Below are 18,166 nucleotides of genomic sequence, written 5' to 3'. Positions count from 1 at the left end.
TGCTAAACATTTAGAGAATGAAACAAACTAAAAATAAATATGGGAAAAAAGGGATGAACAATTTAAAACATGAGAAGAGCAACATTTTTTTTTTTTAAAGCAAATTGCCTGCTTTTTAAGAGACACCTGGCTTTTGTTACTTTTATTCTCCAGATACTCAAGCATCCACCAATTCTAGTAGATTGCTTCTGTAACTTTAATCCCCAAGGTCAGGATTTTTGCAGAGTACACCCTTGGGGCTCCTTTAGGTGGAAAGCCAAAGGTAACAAGCAGTTCAAAATGTTTATAGCCTCTTTCTCCAAAGGCTCCTGGCTCCTGTGTCTACATGGCTTTTAACTCGGTACCTTGAAGGGTTGGGCAAGGAAATAGGCGGGAAAGCTACAAGCCCCGTCCAGCCCTGTGGTCTGCCTGAGCTCTACAAGCAGTTGCGTGCGTGTGCCTGTCACTGACTGTCTAGAAGCCCAGCAGTCCTTCTACAAATACACTACCTGCCTACACACCGCTTGCAGGGCAGAGGCGACGATGAAGCCCCCTTCCATCTCTTCACATTGTGGCTGCAGCTCAGTCATACTGTTTTGTAATATTTCTGGCCTTAGGGAGAAAGCTGATCGGTGGTTTTCAAACTTTTTGGCTACCACCCACAGTAAGAAATATATCTCCCATTGTGACTCCTATGTCATGTAGTAAAGATGTTGGGGCTCGGAGCCGACGGCCAAGAAAATTCTTGAGACGTCTTTGGTGCAAACAGGTGGTTTTATGAAAGCCTGGGGACAGGACCGGTGGGCAGAAAAAGCTGCACTGGGGTCATGAGGAGGGGCCCATTATATACTTTCCAGTTGGGGGGGTTGGGGGAGGTTAGGGATAGAGTCAGTCTCTAAGTAATTTTGGAAGCAAGGTTTCCAGGACCTTGAGGGGGTTAGCTTTTGTTAGGAAAAGGTCATTTATTACTGTTTAATAAAGACTCAGTCATGAGACCCTTCAGATCTATATCAGTGGGTCATATGCTTGGGGGATGATTGTCAACACATATCTTGAGGGGTAGAGATAAAGGAAGTTTCCAAAGGAATTTTTATATGTTAAAGAAGACTTACAGGATCCCGGGGGTCGGGCCAAGATTGCCTTTTGCCCTTAGCAAAGCATTAACATTGAGGCAGCTGAGTTCCTAGAGGAAGGTCACTCTGCCTGTTTCAAGGACTCATCAATGGGCTGTAAGTAGTAAGGAAATTTAATTTTTCTTTTGCCTTTGTTTCCCATATCACTACGTATATATATATGACTAAAAAAGAAGTTACACAAAAGAAGTACCCTCTCTAACATCCTATACTCTGTTATTTTCAATTGTTTTATATTCTGTATTATAGAATTGTCTCAGGTGGGAGCCAGATCAATAGTTTTCAAAAATATTGTGCTTCCATCTGCAGTAAGAAATACATTTTACACTGTGGCCTAATGCACATATATGTGTATGTATCAACATAATTAAAAGTTTTACAGACGGGTACTGACATTCTTCCTAAAATGCACCTTTTAATTTTCTGTCCTATTATATTATAGTTTTATTGATGGCTTCCCAGTAATATCTGGCTATACTTGCATCAACAAACTTCCTACCAAGAAGACATAATGAAAGCCTGGAGAACCACAGCCAAGAATAATACCCAACAGGGTGGTAAATTATTACAAACATCTTTGTACTGATAATGCACTTCACCGCTCCCTGGTGTTGCTCTGTGTCCTCACATTGTGTCCTTATTCCTCCAACATTTGCCAAGTACGAATACCTTCTATGTGAATGGCACTGCCTCTGTCTCTAAGGCATTTATAGTAGGGGAACCAGAACACTGGTGAAGAGAGTTCCAGGAGAGATCCTAGAAGGTGTCATTGAATTGACAATAATGGTTGGACACAGTTTTTCGGAAAGTGACAAAAACCCAACGCAAATATGCTTAAATAATAATTTTTAAAAGTATTTATTTACATCACTGAATGTCCAGGAGAGGTTTGTCTTCAGGCTCAGCTCGATCCAGCACTAATGACATTCTAAGCTCTATCTGTCATATCTGCTCCCCCTGGGATGGCTCCATTCACAAGGTGATTCCTCTTGTGGTAGCAAATATGGCTTTAGCAGTCTCAAACCCCCAAGCACCATGAGCTGGGGGGAGAGTTTGTATCCCTGCATAGGGCCATGTTCCCATCCATGAACCAATTTTTGGGTCTGGGAGACCGGATATGCCAGTAGGTTTAAGCCAATCAGAGCCTATCCCTGGAGCTCTATCTAGAATTAATCCCTCATTAACTACATAGTGAAGTGTGGAGGGATTGATTTTCCAAAGAAAATATGGGGACCTATGGCCTGAAAGGTGGGAACATGGAAGCTGGGCTGCCAATGGCAGCAGGTGTTGGGGCCAGTGTGCAGCCAGGGGCAAGAGTTGTGTGGGGAAGGCTTGTCAGAGATGTGAACACAGGGGAGGGGGTGCTCTCAAGGTGCAGGAGCGGCATGAGCAAACCTGGAGCCACCTTAAATCAGCGGGTGTAGCTGGAGCTTTGGGACACATATGGCGGAGCCGTGAGAGATGGGACCGAAGCTAATGAGGCAGGCCATGGGTCCTGAATCCAGGCTATGGCAGGAGACTAAATCGAGCAGCTAGTCAGGATTCAGAGAAAGGTTCTGAGTGAAATTTATACTTGATGAGACTCATTTTGCCTTGGGGAACAAATGAGTTGGAGAAAGGCAATCCTGGAAGGCCATGGTCGTCCAGGCCAGAGTTAGGAGCACGGAACAGGGGAGCAGTACCTGTGAGTGGGGAGGGAGGGGACGAATTGATGCAAAACTCTCCTTTTCTCAGAACCCTGTGATATGGACTTTCAGTTGGGTTGGCTCATGCAAAGGAGGGAAAGATCCTTTAATATTTAATTGACTTCAAACAAAGATCAAATAATTGCGGAAAGCTTTACTTTTCAAAGGGGGAAGAAACTACCTGTTGGGGGAAGAAAGCCCATTGCGATGTAACTCATCATACAAGTCTATCCCATCAAAGAGTTAAATTACTTTGCAATAAATGAGATGGACTAAAGACATTTCTAACTCACCAGACAGGCTCTCGGGACAGGATTCATCTCCTCCCTATCCCACAGAGCCTTGGGTTCAACTGTCTTGTTATCAACATTCCATGTGTGCACCTTTATCACCCACTAGATTATGAGGGGGAGGACAGAAACGTCTTCCTGTTGACTGAAACGATTTTTCTTTTCCTCTCTCCCCCGCTTTCCCGAGCACCTCTACTTGGATCAAGGCATCACGCAGGCGCCAGAGACAGAGTTGAATCCCAGCTGGACCTGAACCCAAACTCCTTGGTTTTGGGGTGGGTTCTAGTGTGGGAAGTGAGACATTTAATGAATGCTAGGAGAGACATCTATACAGAATAGAATGGGAGGAAGGGGCAGCTCCACGTGGTGAGATCAGGAAATGCTTCGTCAGAGGCAACGCGGAACATGAGTCTTAAGGCTAGTGGCCAGAGAAGGTGGGCAGGAGAGAGGAAGGGCATTGAGTGGGAAGCACTTCTCAGGTAGGCAGATGTTTTAACATGGGGGAAGCCATAGCGACTTTGACCTCACGGGTGTCTACGGATCTATGTAGCCATTTCTTTTAGGCACTTTTAGAGGACCCCTCCACCCATGCCAGGACTGATTTATCATGAGCCCTCTGTGTATTCTTATTTAATTCTTACCACACCTTCACTAAAAGACCTGCTCTTGCTCTCTCTTTTTAATGTTGATCCCTACTTTTAAAGTTTTCTTTCTTATGCCAGGGTGGCTCGGTTGTTTGGGTCTTGATCCCAGGGTCTTGGGATTGAGTCCCTCGTGGGGCTCCCTGCTCGGTGGGGAGCCCGCCTCTCCTTCTGCCCCTCCCCCTGCTTGGGCTCTCTCTCTGACAAATAAAATCTTAAAAAAAAAAAAAATTCTTACCACAACACTGAAAATGGAAACAACTGGAGGGACCCCAGTTTTACAGAAAATAGAGGTCTAGCAATGCAGTTGAGAGGCACCCAGCTGGGAAGGGGGGGAGCCTGGACTTCTGACATCGGCTGGCTTACAGGCTTTTGCTTCACGGGGGCACACAGCGACTACCCTGAACTCTGAGCAACGACTGCCCTTCGCAGCTGAATCAGATAGGACAACGAGGGCTCACTTTTCTGCCCTCAGCTGTGTCATTTCTCCATTTTATTTGCCAGAATCAGACCAACAGTTTCGATACCTGCTTAAAGAAGCCCATTATAGACAGAATAAACTGTACACACACACACACACACACATTTGGCAATAGTGATGGTTAATCTATGGTGAAAGACATCTGGTTTTAAGGATACAGGTTTATTATTACTAAAATAAGCCAAACAAGATTTTTTCTCTCCACATTAGAACCACTTACAATTAAATGGAGAACGACGAATAATCTTTCAGAAATTGAAGCATTGATACTTAGTTATTTTGATGTTTTTCTTTAAAAAGTAATTCTTAGCAGAAGAAAAGTTTTTAGCATTCCTAGAAACCCATGAAACACTGCTTTATTCCTATGACTTCCATGCTTAACAAGCTTCAGTGATACACGGCTAACATCACTAAGTCGACATCTTCATCATGGAATTCAAGGTCGGCAACAATAATAAAACCAAACGGATATTGAGGTAGCTATTTTAATGGCAGAAAAATACAGACTTTAAGGAAAAGGCTATGGTAGGGATAACAGTGGTTAATACCAAATGATAAAAAGTAATTTAACCGGGAAGATAAAATAATTACAAACTTGTCTGCATCTCACCATAGCTAATGCAAAGTGTTTGTAGACTACTGGAAGAAAACTCAATGTCATACTGGAGGGCTTCAAAACACTTCTCTATTATTATTTGAGCAGACTAAAGTTAGTAACAATGTAAAAAATTTGAACAACCCAATTGGCAAACTTGATTTAATGGACAAATATAGGAATCTAGACCACCAAAATTTTAAAAATACACATTCTTCTCAAGTACTCATGGAACACTTACACAACTTGGCAAATGTAGTATATAAAACAAATATTGAATATTTCAAAGAATTAGCATAATGACCACATTCTCTGACTATAACAATTAAGTTAGATATCACCACACAAAAATTAGTAAATCCTTATGTATTTGGAAATTTTTAAAAAATTGTATTTTGTTTTATTTTACTGTTTTATTTTATTTTGCTTTGAAGGTGGAGATGTGTCCACCTTAAACTTTTAAAAACTGAAGTATAATTGACATATAATATTGTATTAGCTTCATTGTGATTCAGTATTTATATACATTACACAATGATCACCATGATAAGTCTAGTTACCATCTATCACCATAGAAAAAAAGTTTTTACAGTATTATTGACTATAGTCCCTATGCTGTATATCCCCATGTCTTATGTATATGGAAGATTGTACCTCTTACGCCCCTTCACCTATTTCATCCATCCCTCCCACACCTCTCCCCTCTGGCAACTATCAGTTTGTTCTCTGTATCTGAGTCTCTGTTTTGTTCATTTGATTGGCTTTTTAGATTCCACATATCAGTGAAATCATATGGCATTTGTTCTCTCTGACTAATTTCACTTATCATAATAACCTCTAGATCCATCCATGTTGTCACAAATGGCCAGATTTCATTCTTTTTTATGGCTGAGTAATATGAGTAATATTCCTTTGTGTGTATGTGTGTGTGTATATATATATATATATATATATATATATATCTCACATCTTCTTTATCCATGGACACTAAACTTCCTTCCATATCTTGACCTTCGGCCTTTGTAAATAATGCTGCAATGCATATGTATTTCTCAGTTCTTGTTTTTGTTTTCTTCTGATAAATAGCCAGAAGTGGAATTGCTGGATCATATGATAGTTCTATTTTTAATTTTTAAAGGAATCTCCTTATTGCTTTCCATAATGGCTGCACCTATTTATATTCCTACCAACAGTGCATTACAGTTCCCTTCTCCACATCCTCATCAACACTTGTTATTTCTGGTCTTTTTAATAATAGCCATTCTGACAGGTGTGAGGTGATGTCTCATTGTGGTTTTGATTTGCATTTCCCTGATGATTAGTGATGTTAAGCACTTTTTCTCATGTCTGTTGGCCATCTGTATGTCTTCTTTGGAAAAATGTCTATTCAGGTCTTCTGCCCATTTTTTAAGATTGTATGTTCTTTTGGTGCTGAGTTGTGAGAGGTCTTTGTATATTTTGGTGTTGACCCCTTATTGGATAGATCATTTGCAAATACTTTCTCCCATTCAGTAGGTTACCTTTTCATTTTATTGATGGTTTCCTTTGCTCTGCAAAACCTTTTTAATTTGTTGTAGTCCCATTTATTTTTCTTGCTTTTGTTGTTATTGCTGAGACCAGTGTAAAAGCTTACTGCCTATGTTTTCTTCTAGAAGTTTTATGGTTTTAGTTCTGACATTTAAGTCTTTAACCCATTTTAAGTCTACTTTTTGTATAGTGTATAAGAAAGTGGTCCAGTTCATTCTTTTGTGTGTAGTTTTCCCATTTTACCAGCACCATTTATTGAAGGGACTGTCTTTTTTCCATTGGATATTCTTGCCTCCTTTGTCATAGGTTAATTTTATAAGTGTGGGTTTCTTTTTGGGCTCTTTTCTGTTCTATCATTCTACGTGTCTGTTTTTGTGCCAGTGCCATACTGTTTTGATTACTATAGTTTTGTCGTATAGCTTGAAATCTGGGAATGTGATATTTCCAGCCTTGTTCCTCCTTCTCAAGATTGCTTTGGCTCTTCAGACTCTCTTGTGGTTCCATACAGATTTTAGGATTATTTATTCTAGTTCTGTGAAAAATGCCATTGGTGTTTGATAGGGATTGTATTGAATATGTGGATTGCTTTGGGTAGTATGGACATTTTAATAATATTAATTCTTCCAATCCATGATCATGGTATGTCTTTTCATTTATTTGTGTTGTCTTTAATTTCTTTCATTAATGTTTTATAGTTTTCAGAGTACAGGTCTTTTACCTCCTTGGTCAAATTTATTCCTAGGTATTTTATTCTTACTGACACAATTGTAAATGGGATTGTTTTCTCAATTTAAAAAATCTGAATAAATGGGAAGAATGGATGACTTTTTGTTATAGCACAATTCCTAATCTCAGGCAAAATAAATATAGAATAAATGATGAAAAAAGAAAAAAAAAAACCCTAGCATTTGTCAAGTACCACAGTAACAATTATTGCAGCAAAAATCATCTATGGGTGCTAAAATTAGTGTTTATGTTGAGAAACAGGAAATTTTCATATTTAAAAACATCTTCCTGCAAGATTCCTAATAATTATAAAGGGGGAAATAGTAACTTTATAGTGGAGAAACCTGAGATATCACTTGCATGAGTAAAGGTTTTCCAGAGAAACAAAACCAATAGGATACATCTATCTCTATATTTCTCTATCTATCTATAGAGAGGTTAATTTTAAAGACTTGGCTCATGTGATTGTGGAGGCTAGCAAGTCTGAAATCTTGGGCAAGCAGGCAGGCTAGAAATTCACATAGGAGTCGATGTTATAGTCCTGAATCTGAAATCTGCAGGACAGGTTAGTAAGTGGGAAACTCAGGCAGGGTTTCTATGTTGCACTCTCAGGGGAAACGTGCTTCTTTTTCAGGAAATCTCATTGGATGAATGCCCCCTCCCCCATTCATACCATGGAGGGTAATCTGCTTTACTCAAAGTCTACTTTGATTGTCAGTGTTATCAAATCTAAAAAATATCTTCACAGCAATAGCTAGACTGGTGTTTTTCCAAACAACTAGGCACCACAGCCTAGCCAAGTTAACACATGAAATTAACTGTGACACCACCTTAATATAATGATCAAATTTAGCATCACTGTTAATGAGACATATTGACATCTTGTACCTCCTGATACCATGCACTTAAAAAAGTACATTACTTTAGTGGTACTACATGGCCTTCATTTAAACTTGACAGTCGCTGAGTTCATTTAGCTCTAATGCTGAATATAAGATCTATACAAAAATCAATTGTATTTTTGTATATACTAACACAAACAGATAGAAAATTAAATTTAAAAAACCATTTATAATAGCACCAAATCTACCAAAACACCTAAACAGATATAAGAAAAGATGTGGAAGATCTCTATATGGAAAATTTCAAATTGTGTTCATGAATTGAAATATTTGTTATTGGTAAAATGTCAGTTCTCCCCAAACTGATCCATAGAATCAATGCAATCACAATAGAAATCCCAATAGGTTTTATTAAATATGGAAAATGACACTCTGATTCTAAAATTCTATGTGTATGTGGAAATACAAAATGCCAAGTTAAAGCAATATTGAAGATGAACAAGCTGGATACTTCCTACTTCTAGATATTGAGACTTACGGAGTTATAATAATTAAGATAATGTGATAATGGTGCAAGAGATAAAAATGATACAGAATTCGAAGTTAAGAGACAATCCCACATATATATGGTAGCCTATTTATCGCCAAAACAACACTCTAATTCAGCAGAGAAAGGGTGGTATTTACAATAAATGGTGCTGTTTCACTGGATTTCCTTAAAGGGGAAAAAACAAACAAACCCTTGACCCCTCCCTCACCTCATATCCCAGAATTAATTTGGGATGGATCACAAATCCAAATACAAAAGAAAAAAACAAAGCTTTTAGGAGAAAACATAAGAGATAGCAATGGGCCAGGTAAGAATTCTTAAATAGGACACAAATTATATTATTCATGAAATCGAGATAAATTAGAATTAAAATTATTAAAATTAAGAACTTTCAGTCATTAAAATATACCACTAAGACAGTGAAAAGGCAAGTCATACACTGCAATATATATAACAAAGGAGTTGAAACTAGATTATATAAAGAATTCCTGTAAAGAAGAAAAAGCGTGACAACCCAACTAAAAGAATGGTCAAAAGCTTAGACTAGGCATGTCACAAAAGGGGATATGCAAATATTCAATAAGCCTATATGAAAAGATGCTCAACTTCATTGTTCATCAAGGATATGAAAATCTAAAACCATGGTGATTTACCACTATATAGCCAGCAAAAGGGATACATTTATAAGGGCTGCTAATACCAAGCACTGGTAAATATGTGGAGTAAATGGAGCACTCAGATATTGCTGATGGGAGTGTAAAATGGTGCAACTAATTTGGAAAACTGGCAATATCTAGTAAGTCCTAGCACAGGTGTACCAGTGATTCAGCAATTCCACTCCTTGCAATATACCCAATAGAAATAAGCTCTTTGTCCACCAAAATGCACATACAAGAATGATCATAACAACTGTATTCATGGTAGCCCTAAGCTGGAACCGACCCAAAGACCACCAATATTAGAATTGCTAATTCTGATGCAAAATCATACTATATAGTCACAAAAAAGAACCACTGCTATATGCATCAACAGAGATGAATCTTACAAACATAATTTTGACTAAAAGAAGCCAACACACAAAAAAGTACATAATAGATAATTCTATTTATATGAAATTTAAAAATAGGCAAAACAAATCTACATGGGTGCAAGTAAGAAAGTGCTTACCCTTGACAGGGAGATTGACTGCAAGAGAGTATGAATGAGCCTTCTAGGGTGCTGGAAATGTACTATGTTGTCATCCTAATAGTGGTGACATGGGTGTACAGATATATAAAACTTCATCAATCTATATACATAAAGTTTGTGTACATTATTAGATAAAAGTACCTTGGCAAAAATTATTCATTTAAAAAAAAGAATGAGCAAGACATTCTTCAACATTCAATAAGGTGAGGGGAAAATTGCCCTACAAGATACCAAGACTTATTATAAAGCTATAATAACTAAGACTGTGTGGTATTAGTACAAAGATAGACAATTTGGTTAGAATGAAACAATAGAGATATATAAATCCTCACATATACGGAAATTTGCTGATCACTGGAGAAGAATGAATTCTCAGTATATGGTGTTAGGACAGTTGGTATTTATATAAAACAAAAGTGATTTCTACCTCACTTTATGCAAAAATATAAATCCCTTACTGCCACATGAGAGACAAAAACTTTGAAATTTTTAAGAGTGAAATATAAGGAAATAATTATTGATCAGGAGCAGTGGAAGATTATTAAAGAGGGTGTAAGAAACTCTAATCATATAAGAAGATTGAAAACATGACTACATTGAAATGAAAAACTTCTGTTCATTGAAAATCACCATAGAGAAAAAGGAAAGACAAGCCACAAATTGGAAGAAGATATTTGCAAACATATAGTCAACAATAAGTACCATATAGAATATATTGAGAATTCTTTAAGAGAAAAAAAGAAAAGTGAACTAACCCAGCAGAAAAGTAGACAAAAATGTGTAGGCATTTTACAGACGAGATAATACTAACTAAAGAGAAAACATGCTAAACCTGATAAGAAATCAGGGAAATAAAAGCCAACATCTCAAGGAGATACAATTTACATGTACCAGAGGGTACAACATTTTACAGTCTGAAAATACCAAGTCAAGTTTTAGCAAAGATGTGGACAACTAAGAGCTGGACAATTAGGAGTATAAAGTAGAGTATAAACTAGATGCGGACAATTAGGACTATAAATTAGGACAACTAAGAGCTGGACAATTAGGAGTATAAAGTAGAGTATAAACTAGATGCGGACAATTAGGACTTTGGAAAACAATCTGGCGATATCATGCACATGTGTACAATTTTACTCTATAGCTCAGCAATTTTATTCCTAGGTCTACTCCCTAGTAGTATAACACTTCTTACACACATGTACCAAAAGAATTTCCCAGGATTGATCACAAAAACATTGTACATATTAGCAACAAACTGAAAACCCTAATGTTCACTGAAAGAATGGAGAAAAATAAGTTATGGTATATGCAATCATGAAAATAAACTAGAGTTACATGCAGAGAAAATGGATACATCTTGGGAAGAAAAAGCAAGTTTTGGAAGACTATATACAATGTTATGAGTCTTATACTATTTATTACTATGTAAAACTAAATAATATATTGTTTATTGATATATCTGTATGTAATAAAACTATTTAGAAATAAGAGAATGGTAAACTGAAATTCCAAGACAATAGAAGGATCACTCAAGTGGGCTTCAAGGATAGTGGTGATATTCTCCTCATGTTTGCTTCATAATTTACATATTTGTCACTTATTTAATATGTATCCAAAATTACATACACTGTGAATATGATGTAATAGAATATTTCAATATTCTAATAGAAATTGCTACGTATAGGTTAAATTTCTGCCAGGAAGTACATGGTGACCGAAGGCAGAGACTGAAACCTAACTCCCACTGACTAGCTGCATGACCTTGGGAAAGTTACTCATGTGCCCTGTGCCTCGGTTTTCACATCTGTAAAAGGGGAATGATAAAAGAACCCATTTTTTTTGGGTTATTGTGAGGATTAATTGCAGTTATACGTGTAAACCATTTAAAGGTTGCCTGAGACATGGAAAGCCACGTGTCAACTCTCATCTTCATTGCCCTGGGGGCCGGACGCACTTCTCTTACTCTCAGTTTACTTATCTGCACAATGAGATAATAAGATTATTGTGAAATAATATATATAAAGTGCATGACATTGTGCAGACCACCCAGTAGATATTCAGTGATAAAATATGATTTTAAAAATTTGGATTCAATCTCACAGAAAACAAAACCTATGTTTGGTTTTAAAATGAAAGAACTAGGGGTGCATGGGTGGCTCAGTTGTTAAGCGTCTGCCTTCCGCTCAGGTCATGATCCCAGGGTCCTGGGATCGAGCCCCACATCGGGCTCCCTGCTCGGCGGGAAGCCTGCTTCTCCCTCTCCCACTCCCTCTGCCTGTGTTCCCTCTCTCGCTGTGTCTCTCTCTGTCAAATAAATAAATAAAATCTTAAAAAAAAAATAAAATTAAATTAAAGAACTAGTCTCATGGTAAAGAAGTAAACATGCTGACACTTGAGATGATTTATGTACATAGCAAAGACATTCTTTTAAGTGTAGTTAGATGTGGCATTTACCAGATTCTCCAACATCTCAGTTGGGATTCTGTTTGAAATCCTATCATAATGTCTTTGCTAGTATTTTATGAAATAAAATTTTGTGATTACAATAAAATTTTTGAAAGTGTGGGAAGATCTATAATCCAGTCCATTCAGAAAGAAGCATTCTCTGTTTCATGTAGTGTCCTAGCCCTTTTTCTATGCTTTTCAAAATGAAACTGAGATCATACAAATAAGTATGTAGAAGAACAGGCAATGAAAGAAAAGGATTCCAGAGTGTCCACATGTTCAAGAAGGTAATGATTACAGTTCCTTGTGGAGGCCCCCGTCAGCCACTGGCTCACCTTTACTGACTTGGTTCCGTCTTGCCCTGTCTTGTAACCAGGAGGTAATTGGACACCAGATGCTGGCCAGTTAGGGACTCAAGATGGTGACCGGGGTGCTCCACCTGAGGGCAGCTTCTCCCAAGAGTTCTCCTTTTCCCTCACGTTCTGGTAGGGATAAAAGCATTTGGGATCTGCTTCATGGAAACAAAAGGGTTTTGGGGGTTTTTTGTTTGTTTCATTTTGATTTTAAGATAAATGTGTACTTAATTGTTATAGACCCTCAGAAATCACCAGCTGGAATTCCCAGCAGCTTTGGGAAGCTGTCAAGTTTAAGATAGGCTAGAATTCATCTCATTTTAGCCTCCCTTTTGTAGTTGAACCAGATGAGTCAGAGCCTGGGCTGCTTCTACATGTGTTATAGCATTTGTCAATATTAAATTTAATTTGTGCTAAGAGCAGCTTGCTAACAGCGAGAACACAAAGCTTGCTGAACTTCACTTTGTGTGTTCAGTACAGCCAACATTCACAAACCTAGTGAATTCAGCTACATTATCCTATCCAAATCTAGGTCAGTTCTGTTGATTAAAAACGTTATAGGTTTGAGGACTGACCCTGTAAAAACCCACTTAAAATTTAACTACTTCATCACCTATTCTGTCTCCTGCACTTCTCAAATGGAAGAATATCTACCGGTTACCAATCCAATGGGCCACCATTAAGAAGTCATCATCAACAACAGACATTTAATGAGCGCCTATTGTGTGCAAGGCCCTGAACTAGGCTTGGGGCTACAAAGACAAAGGAGAAACAGTCCCTGCTCTCAAAGAGCTTACAGTCTAATTAGACTAATAGGACAAATACATAAAGAGACGAGAACAATCCTAGGTAGAATAGAATATTAGGGCACTGAGTAAAAACAAACAGGATCGCAGCCTTTTTTTGCTTTTCTATGGCGGCTCAATGCCCTGAGTAGGTGGGGATGAGTGAGCTGCAATAGAGGGCTTGTTTCTCTTCATTTTCAAGCCTACAGACACTCTCTCACCTCTCTCCATTCCAAAGTATCTTCTGGCATGTGCTAGAACCTGGGCAGTGGATTCACTTTTCCCCCCAGTGCCTTAGTGTTATAGTTCTCTTTGAGGTGGCTTTTCAGTAGGGTGACCCACTGTCCCAGTTTGCCTGGGACTTGTCCTGGTTTTAGCACTGACAGTCTGTCTTGAAGCTCACCCCACCCCCTTCCTCCAGCTTGGGGAGAACCAGGACGGCGCTTCTGAAGAACCTAGTCCTGGAGCCAAATGTAGTCCCCCCACCTACTATGCTTATTGCCTGGCAGGGTCCACCCCAAACCTGTTCCCCAGGTAGGTCTCTAGTTTAAAAACCTACAAGGAAGACCTTAACAGCCTCCAAAGACCGCTGGTTGAAGAGCCCAGTGTAGACAAAAGAAGACAATCAGGAGAAAATGATGGCAGAAGGATGGGATCGAGGTTCCAGAGAGAAGCAGTGAAGATGGAAGGAAGAATCGGCTCAGGTACGAATTAAGTAGGAGTGTTACCTTCATGTCCTAACACCGCAGAGAGAAGAGGAATATCAGAGTAAGTCTGAATTAACAGTCCGAATCACCACCCCAGTGGAATTCAGGGTATATATCTGAAATGAGGTCACTCTACATAAGGGCAACTATTTGGGTGGGTATTAAATAGGTATGGATATGTTCACATAAGACTGTATGAATTCTGACAAAATTCCAGTTTGTTCCTTTCACTTTCACTTAGCATTCATTTAGCTTCCAAATCAATAATTCTAACTTTTGAGGTGAGTTTTTACTTCAAAATGTGGTTATATCCTTCAATTTTAATGTAATTAAAATAGATCGGTAATGGAGAATAGACAAAGGCAATCTGTCCTGAGCGGTGTTGTTTGGAATCTGATGCACATACCTGACAGTAATCTCAGGATTCCGAGAGACCACACACCAATTTCTCTTTCAGGTACAGTATTTTGTGTTTTGCTTTCATTTATTTTTTTGAAGAAAAGCTCTCACTCTGAAATCTTAGGACCTTGGGAGTTCCTGAATCACTCTGGTTTTATGTCTAGCCCTTAGGAGCACATCCCAGGGTTAGTGAAGCACAGGGACTTAGTTACCAAACACCCATTAACCATAATGGAAATCACACAGCAAAGTCCCCATGCAGCACACTGAGTATTTACCTCCTAATGTTCTTTTAATGTACGCTTTCTTGGGTGAATATTTACTGTAGAATATTAAATGTAAGATTCTTCTTTTTATGGGCCATTTGGAGTGATTGATTTTGTTTGTGAATTCCTGTATCTTTGCCCATAATGGCTATCTATTGTAATGGCCTCTGCCAAATGTTCTTGCGTTGAAATAACACAGGCCATGGATCGACCAGCTGTGGCTTTGTATTACTGGGGTCTTAAAAGCTAGGAGGTAGCTGATGACACAGCTGGGAAAGAAGAAAAAGGTGTCTAACCTAATGAGTATGACTAAGTCTCCCAACACAATTGGATATTGAAATCACTGAGGTCTGTAAACATGGTTCTGTTGCCATCTTTTCTATCAGAGTTGATGTTTAATGGTGTTGGATGGTGTTGAGATGGAGAGTCAGGAAATGATAGTGGCAAGATAAGAATTCAGTTGCCCACAGCCAGCTCCGTCGGCACAATCTATTCAGAATTCTAGGCATTTTCTTGAAATGCTATAATAAAAACCACTGCCCAAGTGATTGGTCTTATACCTATTTATACCATATTTTTAAAAATATAAATTCCTATACTCCCATATGTTAGCTACATTTAGATTTAAGCTATTTCTCAGTGAAGCTAGGGATTTCAGAATTTGGTTGCTTTACACTCTTTTGAGTATTTGGGAAGGAGGAAGAAGTTACAGAAAAGATGGAGTTATCATATGGTCTTTTTTAAAAAAACAAAACAAAACAAAAACCAAATCCTAAAATCTAAAGATAACACAGACATTTGAGATATTATTAGATTAGGTATTACAGTTACGTTTTTGCATGTCCCAATTACACTTTTCCAAATTTCCATAAAAATAAAACTTGTTAAAGGAGCTACTTACATCTGAACAACGTAATGTCTTCAAGTGATGGTAAAGGTGGCCTATAAATCCATCACATGAAATTCATACTCTTTCATACATCACACAAAGTATTGTGTGTCCAGAGTACATGCTGCATAAGAGATTGTGCTGGAATAAAATTTTACAGTCTCTTTAGAAACTATGATAAAGTTTAAAGAGAGCACATACATTTCAATTGTACAATTTAACAGCTCAAGCTACACCACAATAATCCCAACTTTGTTTCTGCCATATAAATATCCGGACTGTGTTTGCACCCCAACCACAGTACCCCATATAATTAGTAGTACTAGTTAGTGCAAGGGAATGGAATCTTAGTACTAATTAAGGAAAGGAAAAGGAAGTGGCAATGTGAAAAACCTTTAATCACAGGTCAGGTCATGTTCTGTAAAACAATGTCAGTCTCCATACGTAATACTTGCTGGTGCCTTCGAATTTGGCATTGGAAAAAAAAATACATGCCTTCTAAGTCATGTGGGAAAAAAAACACTGGTATATTTTTTTAAAAAAAGACTATTTTTGAAGAATTTCACTTGCTTAAATGAAGGTCCTTCATACTGCTATCTTGGCTCTGAATAAAATAAGTCCTTCAGACTCCTCCAGACCAGGGAATGGCTGTGACTTGCAAGGAGTGAATCTGAATAGTTCACAGGATAAATAAGTCATATGATAGGGAATCTCCTTGTGTTCTCTTCTCCTTCTCATAGACTCAGAGAAAGGCTGTTCCTTGCTCCTATAGTCAGGGAATACCACAGAGGTTCTCTCTTAGTTTTTTTTTTTTTTTTTGCCCCCTCACCCCCACCTTTTTAGGTGCAAAAAACACAGAGAAGCATGGGGTAGACAGTAGCCAATGGGGACCAGTGAGGAAGCTATGTTCTTAACCACAGAGGGAGATAGATGGTAGGAGAATAAAAAGACCCCCTAAAATCAGGCTTTTGCTACGTAGAAACCACATCATTCCGAGTGCAAGGTCCTCAAATGGGTCAATGAGAGGCTTACAGAATTTTAGATTTGGAAGGAAACTTAGGCAGTCATCTGGTACAGGGACATCATTCTAAGACGAGGAAACTAGGGTTTATGCCAAGTAACCTACACCAACTATCACTAAAGACAACTATCTTTAAGTTTCTTTTGTTAGTATCTTTTTGTTATAATAACACAGTTTTTGGTTTTCAGTTTTGTCATTTGGAGCATTTCTTTACGTTAGAAAATGTCATAGCTCTTCTTGAAGCCTAAGGGTTCAAAAAACACAACACGACATTTCCAAGCCAACCGCATGCTAACAATGAGCGTCGTGAACCCAGTCACTCACCAGCCCCATTCTAGTTGTCTTCCAACCATCACTCAGTGTTAAAAGAGTTAAGAAGGATAAATTACCACATAATCATCATCTATAAAAATACTGGCCTAGAGTTACACTAAAAAACTCTTAATAAATAAATATTGGGCATTTGCTTTATGAAAGTCAGTGGAGATGTGCTCTTCAGAAATCATGTCCATACTTTCAGACTGCTTTTTACAAATCACACATACAGAGCCCAATAGATGACAAAGATTATAGATCAGGTTAGGATACAACAACTTGATAGAAAAACGTCCTTCGATGTGGCATTTCTACAAAGGAGCACAACTAACATGGTTGAGTTGCTCGTGTTTCAGTTTTGAAGGCAATAAAGAGATCCAGACTGTTTTTTAGCCACGGCAGCATCACCTGACATGGGTGTTTCGCTCTTAAGGTAACCCCTTTTGCAAGGGATGACACTCAGGAGGACCTATTAATTCTGGCATTTTTCTCCTTACAGACCAACTGCACCGTTTGGGAGTCACGCCTCCGAGGCATCTGTACATGCTGCTTATTGAGTGTCCTCTCCCGGTTCTGTCCCTCTTTTGTGTCTGCTGGCTCCGGAAGTTCAGTGCCCCGGCGTCTGATACCGTAGGTACTTGGGATTTTGATCTGGCACCCTCATTGCTCAGAACCCAGGTTTATTCTCCGGAGACTTTAGAGCAAGTGATTCTGGTTTCCAGTCTGGTTGAAAAAAGTGAATGTTGAATGTCCGTGCCCAGTTCTTAAAGACGCGTTTCTCCGTGATGAAGCGATGATGACTGCCCTTCCGTCCTCGCTCGTGCGAGAGGTACATTGTACATTCATCAGGTCCAAACGGTTCATAATAGTGATAAGGTACTGAAGGGTGATTGGGATCCCTGTAGGAGGAAAATGAGATGACTAAGTAAAGGGAAAAAAAAAATTCCTTTGACTGGTTAAGCTGATAAGCACAACGCATATTTCCAAGTTAAAACGCAACAAAGGGTTTTTCTGATGTGTACACAAAAGCAAGTGGAAAGGTTTTGAGGTTTTGAAATAAATGCACTGAGCATCATTATCAAAGAGAGAGATTAAAAGTATACCACAGGACCTGCAGGTGTTTGGGATCTAGAAACTATATACTACTAAGACCCCACTATAGTTCTTCCACTCTTGCCCGTATAGTCTATTCAGCATAATAAGCTACAAAGATATTTACAAAACAAAAACACACCACATCTCCCTCCCCACCCCACCGCCCCAAACCCTCCAGAGGCTTCTAATTATAATAAAAGCATGCCTTATTGGGTGTTACATGAGTTGGTTCTTTCCAGAGCCTTTTCCTA

At 38.5% G+C, this 18,166-nt stretch overlaps 1 protein-coding gene across 1 annotated transcript in view; it reads right to left on the bottom strand.

Moving 5' to 3' along the window:
* Nucleotides 1-8,289: 8,289 nt before the first annotated feature.
* Nucleotides 8,290-18,166, bottom strand: part of ST6GALNAC5 (ST6 N-acetylgalactosaminide alpha-2,6-sialyltransferase 5) — a 155,265-nt gene continuing 145,388 nt past the window's right edge. Inside the window, exon 5 of the mRNA XM_081818659.1 lies at nt 8,290-17,719. Within this exon, the coding sequence (XP_081674785.1) occupies nt 17,488-17,719 (232 nt within the window). The 3' untranslated portion in view covers nt 8,290-17,487. The remainder of the gene's footprint in view (nt 17,720-18,166) is intronic.

The sequence above is a fragment of the Leptonychotes weddellii genome, chromosome 4 (assembly GCF_054177405.1).
Source record: "Leptonychotes weddellii isolate Sample4059 chromosome 4, ASM5417740v2, whole genome shotgun sequence".
Classification (NCBI taxonomy): domain Eukaryota; kingdom Metazoa; phylum Chordata; class Mammalia; order Carnivora; family Phocidae; genus Leptonychotes; species Leptonychotes weddellii.
Note: the sequence above shows the minus strand (reverse complement) of the source record. Positions and strands in the feature narration are given on the sequence as shown.